The 17829-nt window shown below is 35.2% G+C and overlaps 2 protein-coding genes and 1 pseudogene across 3 annotated transcripts; 1 reads left to right on the forward strand and 2 right to left on the reverse strand.

Annotated features, from left to right (window-relative positions):
- Positions 1-1923: 1923 nt before the first annotated feature.
- LOC121804657 (mannose-1-phosphate guanyltransferase alpha-like) lies at positions 1924-5684 on the reverse strand. Of its 2 annotated transcripts, none has more exons than XM_042204287.1 (15): positions 5154-5684; positions 4856-4953; positions 4572-4672; positions 4401-4479; positions 4250-4310; positions 4070-4116; positions 3887-3979; positions 3692-3782; positions 3294-3342; positions 3011-3124; positions 2777-2924; positions 2604-2696; positions 2461-2529; positions 2237-2279; positions 1924-2155 (listed from the first exon to the last, which is right to left on the reverse strand). In XM_042204287.1, the coding sequence occupies exons 1-15, from the start codon at positions 5209-5211 to the stop codon at positions 2055-2057; spliced, it is 1245 nt and encodes a 414-aa protein (XP_042060221.1). In that variant the 5' UTR covers positions 5212-5684; the 3' UTR covers positions 1924-2054. The 2 variants fall into 2 exon arrangements, with proteins under 2 accessions (XP_042060221.1, XP_042060220.1); XM_042204286.1 differs by having other exon boundaries at positions 3011-3127; positions 5154-5681.
- Positions 5685-9110: 3426 nt separating this feature from the next.
- LOC121804259 lies at positions 9111-11581 on the reverse strand (annotated as a pseudogene).
- Positions 11582-14911: 3330 nt separating this feature from the next.
- Positions 14912-16093, forward strand: LOC121802967 (snakin-1-like). The gene is made up of 4 exons (XM_042202665.1): positions 14912-15052; positions 15135-15182; positions 15330-15366; positions 15797-16093. Exons 1-4 carry the CDS (start codon positions 14999-15001, stop codon positions 16072-16074), a joined length of 417 nt encoding a protein of 138 aa, XP_042058599.1. The 5' UTR covers positions 14912-14998; the 3' UTR covers positions 16075-16093.
- The last annotated feature ends 1736 nt before the right edge of the window (positions 16094-17829 follow it).

A 17829-nucleotide genomic window follows, 5' to 3' on the forward strand; every position in this document is an offset into this window, starting at 1 on the left:
GTGTAGGAGTAATTATGGCGCATATGGAATATAGGAGAAATGATGAACATATGCATTCTAGGATGTTGACTGTTGAGTATGGAATGCCGGCTAGTATTTATTTTTATTTCGTAATAAATTTAATTTTTTTGTTTGATTAATGCATGATTTTCCGATAATTAATCTTTGGATGGGTGAAGAATATGTCAAACCAAATTTTCGGCAGCTATTGAGTTTTGATTTACCAAAATTTTCAATTTAAAATAGTTATAATTTTATTATGGAAGGGGAGCTCTTATGGAGAGAAATCATATGTTGGCCTTTGATAGGCTTGAAGATGATATATCAAATTTTTTATAATATCCGTCGAAGAAAGGCAAATAATTAGAATGCATATATTTAAAAAGTAAGCATTCCTTTTAAAATAGCTTAAAAGTTTAAAATCATAAATGTTCTTCATTTATTTGCATTATAAATACATGGCAAATTGTCATAAATATTAGTAGTAAATTTGTACACAACAAATAGTCAATATTTTTTTAATTTACAGACATTCACCAAAATTAGTCTATATCTATTCATGTTTTGAAAAATTTCTCTAACGAGATATGAAAAAAGCTTAATCATAAATGTTCCCCATTTATTTGCATTATAGATAAATGGGCAATTGTCATAAATATTACTTGTAATAAATTTGTCTATGAAAAATAGTCTCTTATTTTATTTTGAGTTGTCCACCAAAATTAATCTTTATATAGGTCTCATTTCTGTTAAAAATACTTCAACAACTTTTTTTATCTCTATCTCTTTTACTCACTCCACATTTTATGTTGAAACTCGTGACGTCCACAATTAAGACTATTTTTTTGTTAATAAAAATAGATTAAAATTTGGTCAAATTTTAATATGTCCTCCAACTTTAAAATCACCAGTAAATACCATGAAATTTACATTTATTCGCAATTATCCAACTACGAAAAAATTAGGAGAAAATATTCTATGGACTAGGCATACCAAGGTGGATATATGATGTGGCATGCCCCAATAATAATATTTGGACAAATGGAATTCACACTCCAGCTGGAAGAAATACACTCCCACGCAGTTAACAGCACAAATTCTTAAATATGGAAACTTTGAATGCCCATATATAAACCATACATAACTTAAATCTTTCATCAATTTTCAAATCAATTAAAAAAAAGAGTTTTCATTGCTATCAATGGAGTTCAAAGATTCGCCACTTTTTTTATTTTCTTCGTTTATAATATATACACTGGCGTAGTATATATACGCATTAAAGATCCAATTTTTATGACTTAAATCACCCATTAATTATCTTCCAAATAAATTAAAATAATTCAATACTACTAAAATAATACTAGTACCCTTTATTATATTAGATTTGAATTATGTATAGTTTAATATGAACTCAGACAATTAAAATACTACTATTATTAGGTTTAAATTAAAAAGTCACAATCTTATTCTTATGCCATTAACATGATATTATACTAGGTTAAAAAATGATCATAAAACCAAGAAGATAAAACTTTAACAAAGCTACATGTAGAATTCAAAATACTTAATTATAAAAGAACAATTATAAAACAAAGAAAATAAAAAAAGTGGCGAATCTTTGAACTCCATTGATGGCAATGAAAACTCTTTTTTTAATTGATTTGAAAAATGATGAGAGATTTAAGTTATGTATGGTTTATATATGGGCATTCAAAGTTTCCATATTCAAGAATTTGTGCTGTTAACTGCGTGGGAGTGTGTTTCTTCCAGCTGGAGTGTGAATTCCATTTGTCCAAATATTATTAATGGGGCATACCACATCATATATCCACCTTGGTATACCTACTCCATGGAATATTTTCTCAAAAATTAGGTCGTCTATCTGTAATATATTGTGATATTCCTATGTTTTGATATGGTGGATGCAACGTAACATACGAAGCGATTTATTCCAACCATAAAATACACCTTCTTGAACAGATATGAATAATTGATCTAGAAAAGGAAATTCAATATGTCACATAATTAGTATACATGAGCTTTGGCAGAAGATCTCACAATATGATTTCCTCTTGAACACTGACATTCATAGTCTTGTTTGGAAGAACAATGCTGTTGATCACCACCACTTCATCCTCCACTGTCACCGATTCACCTGTTTCAACAACTTGTTCATGAGCTATGGATGCAAAATGAGAGAAGGAGATAAAGCTTGTTCAACGGAAGGTGAACGTACCTAGAATGGTGACCCCAAGCTTCGCGTTGTGGTCTCCCGAGGCCTGAAAAACGTAAGATAAACGTTATAATTTTGCTGCAAAGAGTAAGAAACGCGCGAAGGACCTCTTTCAACGCGGCCAAGACAAATAAAATACGGAAATTAAAAGAGGTAGATGTTGAAAGTAACAGCAGACCTAGGCTGCTTATTGCTGAGAAAAATGTCGAATACAGTCTTAGACTTACCTGGACTCTTGACCACCTTCCGATCGAAGATTTCCATCCAACGATCGCATGAATCACCACTGCGTTTTCCTAATAATGATACGATAGCTGAGTTTATATATTCAGATATGCATATTTTATCGCTAAATTTGAGCGACTAGTACCTTGATTTCGACATCATCAAGAATAATGCAGTTGACAAGCCTCACACCAGCTCCGATCCTAGCATTAGCTGAAATCGAAGCATTGGGACCGATCTGTTTCAAATAAAAGAATGCTGAATCAGAAACGACAGAGTATGCATACATTTTACTCATAACACTAAATTACAGCCGACCTTAGCAGTTGGATGGACTTTTGCTGATGGATGAATATAAACGTTGCCAGAAATTGCAGCATTCTTCGTGCCATCTCCACTAGCCAAGAGATCTGGTGAGGTGCGCCTGAATTGGGCGAGGTACAATCCTGAGCATTTCAGGGACATTCTGCACGACACCATGTCACATGAGATAGGATCCAAAGGTACAAGAGTAGTGGAAGAGGAAGAAGTAAATATACATTTATAGCTCACCCGGGAGTTTTGATTTGTTCCCAGTAATCTGTGGTTTCGTACACATAAAACTGTTTTTTTCCAGCAAGTGGTGATAGAATGTCCTGATCCAGTCTTACAAAATCTGATGGGAGACTTCTGTTTATACATCGGTCATCAGAAACGAAGATCAACAGATTCTCTAGCCACACAATGTAAATGTAGAAGCAAATTTTGTGCATTTTTTCATGAAAAGGTTTAAAATAAAAAAGTATTGGATTAATCTAAGAACGTTTCAACTAGCTGCATAGTACAGACATTCTACCTGTTTGCTGGTTGAAGTGCTTCAAAACTGGATACACGCCTTAAGGTAGCTGAAATTTGAACATCGACTAAATTAGAACATACGCCTCGTTATAATAGTTTTTTATGCAAAAAGATAAAAATAAGATTTTAAGAGTGATTCACATTCTTATTAAATGAGTAGAGTACTTCCTTCAGGTTCGATATATTATGATTCAGATATTTTAGACTTATACATCAAGTCATCAACCTTTGTTAAACATGTATAAAAACATGTCAAGAACAACGAAGTTCACAAAGTAAAATTCAAAACTGCCAATAGCTAATAGGATCGCATTTTCAGGCGACTTAATAAAGCAAACCAAAATAGAATGTCTACAGTCATAGCCATTATAATAAAGAACTCAGGGTAACGCTTACCTCGGTCTTTTCTTTGGGAGGACACGCCTTGAATGGCCGTAAAGATGTCAGGGGTAAATATATAAACCCCACAGTTGATACGGTCACTCACCTGTTTAATATAGAGTTGAGAAAGTTATGATGTGACCGAGCATACATCCATTACATTAGCGAAATGGGAGCAGACAGTAACCCAATCTTAGAACAGACACGTACAAAAGTTTCAGGCTTCTCTGTGTAGTGCAACAATTCATTTGTAACGGGATCAGCTACAAGTTCCCCAAACTGGTTTGCTGACTCTGGAGAAACCTGCACAAGGCATAAGGAAAGCATCAGCCTCTATTGTATAGTGAATTCGTAGTTAAGAAGGATGAAGATTTATTAACTAGAGGTGCTGACCTTGATCACCAAAATGGTTCCCATCCCACGGTAGCTCATGTGAGCCTCTGCACAATCAACCAAAAACTCAATATGCATAAAAAAGAACATCATATGCTTACTATATACATAGGTGATTTCAGGCCTGTAATGCACTAGATAAATAGCTAATTTTTAATGAGTGGCAAACTGAAATTTTACCTAGCATCTCTGCAAGAGGAAAACTGCAGCAAACATCACAATTCAGCAAAAAGATGTGTGACTGCAAGGTCGAATACACATCTATTAACAACATTGTCAAGCAGTGTATAAACTAAAGTTAGCAACAAGAAAATGGAGTTAGAATAATAACCGGGCTCTCTTCCATGATTTGATCCCTGAAGTTATAAAGTCCGCCTGCTGAACCATGTGGCTTATCCTCTTTCAGGTATCTAAAAATTCCAACACAACAAACAACCAAAAGGTCACAAACAAAGCTTTGGAAATGGGGAAAAGAGACAATCTTATATAGCAGTGGAAGTACCTGACAGGAACTCTGAGCTCATTAGATATCGAAGAGACGAACAGTGCGAATTCACGCTCCTCATAGAAACCAATAAGGTAGATCTGTGCTAGATTCGGTATCTAACATGAACAACATACGCTAAATGAGTTAGTCAACCTCTCACCTCCACAATAATGAAGAAGCTAAGACATTTCTTTTCCTTTTTTCATTTTCACATACTCTCAACTTCATCAATTCCACAAGTCAAAATCAACAATATAATGAAGAAGCTAAGACAATGGCCAATGCACATTAAAGCATACCCTTTTACAAGCAGATATAGGATGATTAACCATCGGCTGTCCAGCCAATGGGAAAAGGGGCTTCGGAGTATTAAGTGACAATGGCCTAAATCTGGTCCCTGCATTTCCAAAACCATCACCAAGCAATCAAGAAACAGGATTAAAGCTCTCATTATTCCCCAAAAATCTTAGCTTTCTCTTCTAACAAACTAACAGAATCAACAACATGACTATTGAAAAATATAATTAAATCACAATTACACAAGAATCAGACATTGGTGATCATTATCAAGTAAGAATGAAAATCAAAAGATGTTACCTTTAGTTGGGCCACCCACCATGATCACAGCCACCACTCTCTCTTCTGAACCACCCATTTTCCAACACCAGAGAAAGAAAACCAAAAAGATAAGACCCAATAAAACCAGATCTCTATACTCAGCTATAAATTCCCAGATTAGATCAACAATAGAACTTAGAAGTAGTACATAAAATAATCAATTTGCTAAAAATCACGTGATAATTTCCAGCATCACAGTAACAGGACAAGAAATGCTGAACCAATCATGTGAGCTGAAAACGGTAATAGTAAAAGATTGGTTCAAGATTGAGTGAACAAATCAAAATCTAAACAGAGTTGAAGAGTGAGTAAATATGCGAGTCAGGTAATTTTGGAGTAGGGGTGGGGGTGGATATGAGTTCGGTGGCAAGTTTCCACCTCAAATTTCACGAGAGATAGAGATATGGGGTGGCACTTTGCTTGCATGAAGGGTAGCCTAATACAAGGAATGAATGCTTCAGAGATAAGGTATGGTGTCATTCAAAGGGATCAATTTCAATATATTTACATTTTTTAAGAATATTCTTTGGTGATTTCTTTTATACTGTAACTCGAATTGAAAACCATTGAAGGGCTGAAAATCGAATTATTGGAGAACTAGCTACGTCACCAATGGGTAAACAATTATTGAAGTTTGACTAAACTAAAAATTGGGTCAGATCCAGAAAATTAAAAAGTGGTGGTTGTATTAAAAAAATGAAATTTGATTTCATTTCATTTATGTATGCATTTATTTATCTCAATGAAAATAGACTTTTTTGTCTTTATTTTTTCTTGTGGCTCCGTTTAGTACACGGAATTGGAATTGGAATTGGAATTGGAATTGGAATTGGGATTCTATGGAATTGAATTATATATTTGGTAAAATGAGAATTGATATGAAATCAAATTGGTATGTTTGATAAATATACACACAGTGCACATACTACACACATTTCACATATTTCACACACTACACACACTTCTCACACTACACAATTACACACAATACACACACTACACATATTTCACACACTACACACATTTCACATATTTTACACATTTCACACACTACACATACTTCACACACTACAGACACTTCACTCACTACACACATTTCACACAGTTCAAATGTGTGGTGTGTGAAATATGCATAGTGTGTGTGAACTGTGTGTAGTGTGTGAAATGTGTGAAGTATGTGTAGTGTGTGAAGTGTGTGAAATGTATGTAGCGTGTTAAATGTGTGTAGTGTGTGTAGTACGTATAGTGCGTGAAGTGTGTGAAATTGTGTAGTGTGTGAAATGTGTGTATTGTGTGAAGTGTGTGTAGTGTGAAATGTGTGAAATTGTGTAGTGCGTGAAATGTGTGTAGTGTGTGAAATATGCGTAGTGTGTGAAATGTGTGAAGTGTGTGTAGTGTGTTAGTATGCCTTGAATCTGTATAGGATTTGAGATCCAATCTGAAATCTGTAGCCATAATCTAAAAACACTCTGAATAAAATCTGTTCTCCGTTTCCTGCCCATGGACGTAGCCAACAACATTAGTGAACCATGTAAATCTGTGTCTTCTTTACGTTTCTGTTTACCTCGATTACACAATTACTCTATTCTGTCACAACAAATTGATATCTAGAGCTTAGTTTTTGAACTAGGGTTTTGAATTCCGCATCTGTTAGGGTTTCTGTGTTAATCGATCAGGATGTTTGCTCTGAACGTGAAGGTCGACAAATTCACTGGGAGAAATAGTTTCGGTTTATGGCAAATCTCAGGTAAGGGAGGAGAAGTATGTTCGTCTGCAAGGTGAATTAGGTTTATGGCAAATCTGAGGCAAGGAAGGAGAAGTCTGTTTGTCTGGGATTGTAATGATGCGTCTGCAATGGAGAATTCAAGTCAAGATGGAGATTTGTTAGTATGCCTTGAATATGTATAGATAATGTTTCCTAATTGGGATAGGATTATGTTTCTGAATTAGGATAGGATCTCATGTGTGCCTATTTATATGGGAGTAGGGTACATTATTCTACGATCTGAGATCCAATATGAAATTTGTAGCCATAATCCGAAAACAGTCTGAATAAAACCTGTTCTCCGTTTCCTGCCCGTGGACGTAGCCAACAACGTTCGTGAACCACGTAAATCTGTGTCTTCTTTACGTTTCTATTTGTCTCGATTACACAATTGCTCTATTCTGTCACAACAAACCTTGTCAGGATTGTCAGCGTCGGCAGTATTAGTTTGATTTTGTCCGCTTTGGGTCAAGCCCGCACGAATTTGTTTTTGGGTTACTCCCAAAAGGCCCCAAACTAATTAGGGGTTGCACGGGATTATATACACCTTCCAACTTCCCTCATACTCCCGATGTGGGATTGGTTTGTACTCAACAAATTGTACTCAACAATCATCTCCCTCAAACCGAAACCACATCGAGACACATTAAGGGCCCGACTCAGACTTGTCAGGATCGTCGGCCCCACTCAAACGTGGGTTTCTCAGACCAGACAACAAACCTCCCCCTCAAACCGAGACCACATCGAGACACATTAAGGGCCCGACTCAGACTTGTCAGGATCGTCGGCCCCACTCAAACTGGGTCTCTCAGACCAGACCCGACGCCAACCTGGCTCTGATATCACTTGTCAGGATTGTCGGCGTCGGCAGTATTAGTTTGATATTGTCCTCTTTGGGTCAAGCCCGCACAGATTTATTTTTGGGTTACTCACAAAAGGCCTCAAACTAATTAGGGGTTGGACATGATTATATACACCTTCCAACTTCCCTCAGACTCCCGATGTGGGATTGGTTTGTACTCAACAAATTGTACTCAACATAGTGTGTGAAATGTGTGAAATTGTGTAATGTGGGAAATGTGTGAAATTGTGTAATGTGGGAAATTGTGTGAAATATGCGTAGTGTGTATGAAATGTGAGAAATGTGTGTAGTGTGTGTAGTATGTGAAATGTGTGTATTGTGTATAGTGTGTGAAATTGTGTAATGTGTGAAATATGTGTAGTGTGTGAAATATGTGTAGTGTGAGAAACATGTGTGAAGTAAGTGTGAGTGTGGGTGTGAATATTTGGAATTCCACTACTTTTGATATGGAATTCAAATTGTGGAATTGGAGGATTTGGAATTGAATTCCAATTCCAAATCCAAGAATTTTTAGAATACCAAACAATGGATTTGGAATTAAAGTCTTCAATTCCAATTCCACACCTCCAATTTTGTGTACCAAATGCAGCCTTAACAAAATTAATTTACCAAACTCAAGAAATGACCCTACTTAATGCTTAATGACCTTCACAATGTTTAAAAATAAGTACTCCACATATTAATTGTGTAACTTTGGTTTATGTATGTCACTTGAAATTGTATTGTGTCATTACCAGGTGTATGCCGTGTGCTGGTCATATCGGGTCATGTTCGGATCGAAAGTTTTTTTAACGGGCCAAGTTCGGTCCAGTCTTATTGGGTTGAGACTTGAGAGTTTCCTAAATATTTTGTTCTTGATAAGACAAATTTAATGGATAACTTTCTGTCTGAATAAAATTTTTCTCTGCCAAACAAGCTAACAATACACGTAATTGGAAAACTATTACATGATTGAGACATAAAAGGGAAAAGAAAATCTAATAGTACATATAGATCCTACAATTTCCATTGCAGAAAATGTTGAAACTGCAGTAACAGCAGCAGTCACTTTCCATTCTAAAACCATCCCAAGAAAATCCTATTCTTTTCTCGAGTGATCAGCTGCAAGAGATCGTAATGATGCATGCAATCTATTACTATCATATACTCCCTCCGTCCCCGAATAAGAGTCGCTAATTTCCTTTTTGGGCCGTCCCCCATTAAGAGTCACTCTTCATTTTTACCATAAATGGTAGTAGGTCCCACATTCCACTAACTCACTCCATTCACATTTTATTATAAAATCAATATAAAATAGTGGGTCCCACATTCCACTAACTTTTTCAACCAACTTTTCTTTACATTTCTTAAAACTCGTGCCCGGTCAAACAACAACTCCTATTAGGGGACGGAGGGAGTACATAACTAAACAAATATAGAATCATGTGATAGTTATGACTGTTACTCTACCTGCTTTAGAATGGGGAGCTGGTGCATAGTGTTGAGATGGAACTGTAAGATTACACCAAGATTTCAATCATGAGAAATGTGACATACACATTTGATAAATGAAACAGAATTTCCATAATTTGAGGGACATGATTACAGACCTTGTGGTTTGTGGTAAGGACTGGAAGGCTTAGGCAGTTTTGACTTCTCCATTTGTTTGCCTGAAAACAGTGTGTGCAACCTTGAGAACACTCCAACAAGAGGGGCAGTTCCAGACAATGTAGGCTCAGTCTGCTCATAAACAGATCTGTCATCTGTGAACTCATCGTTGGCGTTAGGGCCTCCGACAAGGGCTCCATATATGATATTGGGATTGGCCTCATGCCGTTTGTACCAAGTCTCAAACCCCTCAACACATCCAATAGCAGAGTGAAGGAGAGAGACGGGGGCGATAGAGGCGCCCCTGTGGTGGACATGGAGAGGATACCTCTTGCCATAGCCCACCAAGTAGCTCAAAGACTTGGGATTCTTGCCAAGAATGTTGTCTGCCTGAATTTGAAACCACAACGTTGTTATAGAATATGACAAACTACCAATGCAAGAAAACAGACAAAGAAACAAGATTAAACTTATTACTTGTGATTTGGCAAAGTTGAGGATTTGTTGAGGCTGGATTAGGCCATCTGGACACTGCACAGATTTCTTGGCCTTGGAGAGATAATCAGAGTAGACAGTGAGGAGGAAAGAAGCAGAGGCAGGGTACTGCAAGTTGTTCCACTCACGTAGATAGATTAGGCCACCTAATTGTCAAAATTAGCAACATTTGAATCACAGCAATTCTTGAAAATGGAATACTCGTTTACAAAGATGTCGAAATAGGTGAGCTAACCAGGAGTCATCTTCACATTGTATCCATCATTCTTCTGCATACAAGCGCAGGTGATGTAGTCGGCTTTCGCCTGATACTGCTGCAATGTAGAGGCATACTTTCCGGCTCGTCCTTCCAGCAACAACTATACAAAAGTTTGCATTTCGGTTGGATTAGTACATGTGTTTGTGTGTTTGATCAAGATTTGTGGTTTACCTTTGTGAGAAGGATTTGAACTCCGGCATACTTGTTGTCCCAAGAGAATTCTTTGACGGCCCAGCCGGTTCCACCGAAGGCAGCGCAGTTGTCCACAGCATATTTCAAGTAATATTCATCGTTTGTAGCTCTGTGTAGCCATGTTGCACCCCATAATAGTTCATCCTAAAAGAAAAAAAAATACTTGCATGATAAATATTGTGAGAATTAAATGAAAATGTTATGTGACAAAAAAGTAAAAAATCTTACATAGTAACCAGATGATGTGTAGAATTGCTTGGAGTTTCCAATTGAATCAGTAAACAAGCCTCTGAATCTGTCTGCAAATGAGAAAATCTAGAACAAAAAAAAAGCCACACGCATGTCAATTACTATTAGATATTGCAAAGATAATTTATTTTTTAAGTCGATTAAGTGTAGAAAATTAACTAAGTACTAACCTGTTTTGCATGGACTAAAAAAAGACTAGAATACACAAGAATCAAAGGGCTTGAAAGCTAGAGAGGCGGCCGCAGTTTCTCCGGCGAGGTCTGACCCCGGATGCTCGATGTCCAGCTTGTACGCTGTTCGGGACGTTGTCATGTCCTCCGCTCGTTGCCAACAATAGTGATCCGACGCTCCATCTCCGACCTAATGGCAAGATAAAACCATTGTTACAAATTTACAACGTATAGCAAAACTAGTAGTTGTGCCAATAAATTTGACTAGGTAACATTAGGGAAAAAAATGTCACAAATTAAAATTGTTGACCTACTAATAGTAGTATTTTCTTGAACAAATAATATACCTGCCCCCATAGCACATTTTGTTGAGGATGGCATTTGATGAAATAATCAGTGCCCCATTTGATTGCCTCCAAAATGTGCCCCATTTGATTTAATTTCATAAAGTCTTCCTTAAAATCGACAGCCGCCCATGACAACATTGTCACACTAAACGCCATTGGTAGACCAGATTTTACATGGTCTCCAGCATCATAGTATCCTCCAACCAAATTTACCTGCCCTATCAAAAAAATTTATTTTTGTATGAAAACATATTACTTGTAAGTAGGTGAATATTTGGTTAGGCAATGGGAGTTAGCCCTTGAGGGTATCCGTCGCCACACGTTGGTTTGAAGGTAATTTTCCGGATCTTTGTGCCTCGAAGAACAACAAGGTTTTATCGAGGGCAGCCCCGTAGTCGAACGGCTCGACTGCGGCTGCCCCGATAGAAACTAGGCCGAGCAAGAGGACTAAAATGGCGTGTGAAGGTGTTGTGATTGCCATTTCTTAGGAATTGTACACTTTTAATATAAACAATGATAAAAAACCCTTTTAATAAATTAAGACGGCATACGTTGATCAAATTTTAAATTCAACTGCATAGCATGTATCTTATCACACATAAAAAACTTTAAATGTGATTCGAATGTATTATACAAATGCGGATCCTCATCGGGTCAAAGTCCAAATAGTATCCGATGGGGCATCTGGCCCAATCAGCTTTGGGTTAAGCTTTAGGTATGACTTGGGCCACCCATAAAGTAGGCCCACAATTCTCACAAAATAAGTCATAGTGTTAAACTATAACAACGGTAAAGTGCACTTTTTATACAGTATAAAGTATACAAAGATTGAACTTTTTTCATATAAAAATGACTATAAAATATTTATATTATTTTATTTATTTATAATGTTAGAGTATAATATTTTTATTAAATTGATAATTAATTTATAAATTTTTTTAAAGCTAAGAGAAAATTTTGGCTCCATAACAAGCATGAGATAGTGCACTACATGAATTTTGTAAGTGACGGGAAATAATAGCTGTTGATTTATAATTAGACATCAAACGTTTCGATACATATTTAAATTTTTAATGCTTACAATATAGTATACTCCTATTTAATAATTTAGATCCACGAGTTCATGGCCAATCTTTTGAAAAAGTTTATGATAGAGAAAGTATGGGTGGGGATCCTCTGCTGTGCTGAAAAGCACAGCAGCCCCTGCTGCCCCTCACAACAAATAAAATAAATAAATAAATAAAAATAAATTTAATTAAATAAATATATATTATTTTGATGAATAGTGAGGAGCAGCAGGGGCTGCTGTGCTTTTCAGCACAGCAGAGGATCCCCACCGAGAAAGTATATGGGAATGGATCCCCTGCTGTGGTAAATTGCAAGCAGGGGTTGCTGTGTATACAAAACGCAGAATTTTGACTATAAAACGCAGTTAGTTGATTTTTCATATGTTTATATGCATTATTTTATTATCCTTGCATTTATTTATTGTTATATCACTTTGTCAGCTTTAATTTTACTTTCTTTGTTAATTATTTTTATAGGTTATTTTTTTACGGCTAATTAGTTCTAATATCTTTCATTTTATTTTATTTTGATAATTATTTTAAGTATTAAACGTATGTCGTTTTCTTTCTTTCTTTTTCATCATTTTATTTTTTTCTTACATTTTTCATGTTTTGAATACAACAAAACTAAAAAAAAATATAGTTATGATTATCATTCCGAAATATGATTATCATATCCTGCTGTACAGAAAAAACATTTGTCATTCACAAAATAATATTTTATTCTTTTAAACATTCATTAATCTTTATTCTTATCTTAAATAGTTTTAGTCCTTGAAACACACTACTACAAAATCCAATCACAAATAAATGAACTCAACTATCATTCTAAAATAAAATAATTACTGAAATGAAATTAACATGAAAGATATTCGTATTAATTAGCTGTCTTAAAAACATTACTTATATAAATTATTAACCATGAAAGAAAAAATAAAGATGGCATGCATATAAAATTATATAATTGTGAAAATGGATGCAATACTGTGCTTTTTAGTAGCAATAAAAAAAACGTAAGAAAACAAATTATCCATATGAAATCAATGACATGCGTTTTATGTTCAAAATTCTGCGTTTTATACACAGCAGCCCCTACAGGGGATCCATTCCCGAAAGTATATATAGCACACGAGAAGAGTATATTTTCTAGCATAATCAGTTTGTAAATAAAATACGAAAACAACACCGCTACTTGTTATCTTTATCATTCATTGGTATTGAATCCATCCAAAACACAATTCTTTTCCAAATAATATTAATGTCATGATTTGATTTTATATTCTTGAAATACCACTTTCATATATAGGTCATTCATATTAAGAGAGAGTCTTTATCTTCCTTTTTTTCTCTTTCTTTATTTGATTTTAGTTGGGAGAATTTAACGATCTGTATATAAAGTTCAAATTCAATTTAAATATGAATGCCAACTAAGCACAAAACCATTGAAACACTCATTATTCTCCTGAGTAATAAGCCATCAACAACTCACAAGTCACAGCATTATCCATCAAGATTTTTTGGTTTTGCTATCACAATATGTTGTCAGCATATTCAAATGCCCAGCTGGTTTGGTTAAAGTTGGCTGATATATTATCATTTTGTCACCTCAGCTACCTACACTTACCTGTTACTGATAGATCAATCATTTCTGATATAATAAATTACAGGTCCCTCAAAAATTAAATCAACTTTAAATAAAACAAATTGTTTATCAAAAGTAAATATTTGAAAATTTTTATAAGTGAATTACAATGGTATATTTTCCATTCATTTCTCCTTTTTAAAAGTAGAACATAGGTTAGAATTATACACATGAATAAAAGAGGAATAAATATTTTATTAATCATTAATGTATTGACAGAGTCTATAGAGATAAACTTATCTCTAGCACCGCCCCTAGTCAATGAACAGTTTACAGTTGTTTCCTTTAGAGCATCTCCTATGGCGCCCCTCCGGTAGGACGTCCGGTCGGACACCGGGAAGGGCGACGGGACGTCCGCCGTTGGGAGGTCGGAGGTCGGATACGGACGTCCCGTGAGGACGTCGGGTGTCCTCGGACATCCCGGCGACGGGCGGGCGGACGTCCGCCACTGTGGCTTCAACTCGGACGTCCGGTCGGACGTCCCGTTTTTTTTTTTTTTGAAACTCTATATATACGGCTCGTTGAATTTTATTTCATTCGCACCACTTGCGTTAATAACAAGTTTCTCTCTCTACATCTATAATCTCGGAGGGGTTGACGTGATAATGTATGAATTTTTTTTTTATTAGTGTGTAATTTTTTTTTTCGAATCATGTATGTTTTTTCCGATAAAGTTGTTAATTTTTCCCGTTCGTATTCTCGGTCAAATTTTATTTCCGTAAACGTAAATTGTTTTATTTGTGAATTTATGATTTTTTTTATTGCGGGATGTCCTAGTGGGAAGGGCGATGGGAAGGGCGGATATGCATGGGATGTCCTAGTGATGTGGCAGTGGGGTGGGATGTCCTAGTGACGTGGCAGGAGGTGTTTTTGGGATGTCCTAGTGGATGTCCGAGTGGGATGTCCGCCCACTGGAGATGCTCTTATATCACCAGCGGAGTACGATGTCAGAGTAATTATATACTGTATCTAGCTTCAGATATAATGTTAGTTTGAATTAAATCATTAATATTGTGACACATGCCAATATCAAACTAATCTTCCAAATATGTAGCTATGCATGTATTTGTTGGAATTAAATTTTTCCATAGGGGTAGCAATGTCAAAATAAAACAAATGACTCTATAAATTCACAACTAGTTGGACTTCATACAACTAAAATCTCTCATTGCAGAAAAGAATTGATTTGATGGCTTATAAACTGGTGTTTGCACTCATCTTCTCACTCTTCTTGGTTTCTCAGGTTTTTATTTTTTTACCTTTTGAAAAATAGAATATTGCTAAAAAGATGCTTGTGAGTTCAAATCTTTCCATTTTTCATGCAGGTTTCATCTGATTTAAAGAAGGATGAAGAGGCCAGCCAAGCATTACATGTAGTTCCAACACTTAATTTTTTTCTTTCATTTTTTTTAAATATGTGGTAATTTTTTTTGATCAACCAGATATGGCATGAACATAGATAATAGATCTGAATAATTGTTTATCCATTTTGCTATTAATTTGGTTTGTTTTTTCTTTAGGTTTTCAGCAGAGGAGACGGAAAACTAATGCGTGCTGGTAAGTTATATGAGTAACTATTATTACTTCATTTCACATTATTAAACTTCAATTGTGCCTTAACTTTAAATAGTTATATGTACATGTTAGTTAATGCACTATATTGCGTATGTAAAAGTACAATAGTCAGGCAATTTATGCTGAGTTTTTTTCATTTGTACTTTATCGTGTCATTTTGACTGAAATCATTAACTTGCAATTTATGCGTGTGAATCTAGCTTAGCTAGTCTTTAATGAATTACTTTTACTGATTACTCTTTCTTTATGTTTATTTCGAAATGTTTGTCCATCTCATTATTAACTTTCAAATTATTTTCTCATTAATTAAGAGAAGTAAAAATCATTCACCTTGCATTAATAAAGTTCATATCTAGTGTTGATAGTTTGCTATCATGCCTTTGAATTGTTATCATTGATTTATTAATTATAGTTCAAGACATCTCGAAGTATTTCAGAGGTCGGCTGCTATCTCAAGGCCTCGCCCTCGCCCCGGCTCCATCCCCGAGCCCTAGCCAGGGGATCGACTGTGGCGGGCTATGCAAGAAGCGGTGCAGCCTCCACTCAAGGCAAAATACATGCTTGAGGGCATGTGGAACTTGTTGTGCTAGGTGCAAATGTGTGCCCCCAGGGACCTTTGGTAATAGAGAAATGTGTGGAACATGTTACACTAATAAGATATCACATAAGTTCTCTCTCATATTAATATAAATATATTATTTTCTCTTTCCACGTAACATACAAAACAACACCTCTTAAAATCTCGTGTCAATCCCCAAGTGTGACATATACTATGAGACGGATGGAGTACTTGTTTATTTTTTATGAATCAAAATTGAATATGGTATATAAGTATGCAATGGTTAAATCTATGAAAGTTGGACTTGGCCCACTTTGAATTAATTTCATACTACTACCAAATAATTGGCGTGGGTTACAAGATTATTTTCGGTATCGACATATCAGGAAATGGTAGTGGATAGAGCTGTACTTGGCCCATCGGGAATTTTGAATTTTATAGTTTTAATGGTAATTTTGTGTTATTGTTTGTCGCCAATTACAAAGATATCTCTATAGTTTATTTATAGTTTCGTTAATGTAGTTACATAAGAAGTTCATTTAATAGTTCATTTTTCAAATAAATTTTATATCCACGTGACAAGCTAGCTCGATGGACCATCCATTGGATGTGATTACCCTTTATTGAGGAACTATCCATACTAATAAAACGTACTTCCTCTGTATCATAAAAATAGACTGAACTGTCTTTAATGTCCGTTTCATGGAAATTATTCATATTTATTTATAGAAAATTTTCTCCTTTTTCTTTTACTTTATCATTTAGATATTAGCTCTATCATTTGCTACACTATTTTAACTAGTAGTATTACTTTTCTTCATTTTTTATTTTACCAATATTGTACTATTAAAATCTTTTATAAGACAAAGGAAGCATGAGACACCGAAAAAGTGTAACTCAATTGTATAGATGGAGTACTATCTTTACAGTTCAGTCATTGTTAATTTGAAGCTGACTTGATTTATTTATTAATATCCCTTTGTAGGGAATATCTAGCTAGTTTTTCTTACTCAGACCGATGCATCGGTTGAATAGTGTTGGAATTGCTCACCAAAAAATGAGCTTAATTGATACAGAGTAAAAATAAAATTATTCATTCAATAGATTGGAGGTTCAAATTAGCCATGTTAAATGTGATAGTACTATCTTAAGTCATCTCCAATAATGTTAAAGGAGGGACATTGATGTAAGTAGTGAAAAAATAAATTAAATTGACTAATTAATTTTTTAAGCAAAATATGAAGAAATGTAAATACAAATCAAAAACTGTGTAAAAATATCTTTAATCAGATTATATTTTTATCCAATAACCTTTAACCATAACTTCTTTGAAGTATCGTAAGTATCAAGATTTGATATGCTGAAAGCTCAAAAAAGCGATAGCGTGACCCCTTTAATTTGCCTTTGCCATCTAATTATTTTTCCGATTCTCTTTTCATATTGAAATTCTCACCCCACATCAACATTAAATTTCTTCCTTTGTTCTCGTCAATTGCAATTCACCCTATTTATTGAATATGTATGTCGACTAATATATATCCTAAATTATGGGACTCTTTGAATTCGAAATCTATGAGACTGAATTTAATTTTGATTTTACCAATTTCTCTCAATTCAACATTATAGAGTCTTTGTCATGTTGGATGGAGCAGGGTTAGGGACGTCAATTCAATCCGAAATTCGTGGGTCGGTCCGAATAGCCCAATAAATTAGTGGGTTAGGACTGTAATTTTATAACCTAAATACAAAACAGGCTGAGTGTGTTAGCCCGAACGGGTTGGTGGGTTAAACAGGTTGTCCCGAATGGGTTGCGGGTCGGGCCTGATGGGTTACAACTTTTTATTAAAAATATTAAGTTTTAGGAGTTTTTTGTATTTTTGAATTTC

The sequence above is a fragment of the Salvia splendens genome, chromosome 5 (assembly GCF_004379255.2).
Source record: "Salvia splendens isolate huo1 chromosome 5, SspV2, whole genome shotgun sequence".
Classification (NCBI taxonomy): domain Eukaryota; kingdom Viridiplantae; phylum Streptophyta; class Magnoliopsida; order Lamiales; family Lamiaceae; genus Salvia; species Salvia splendens.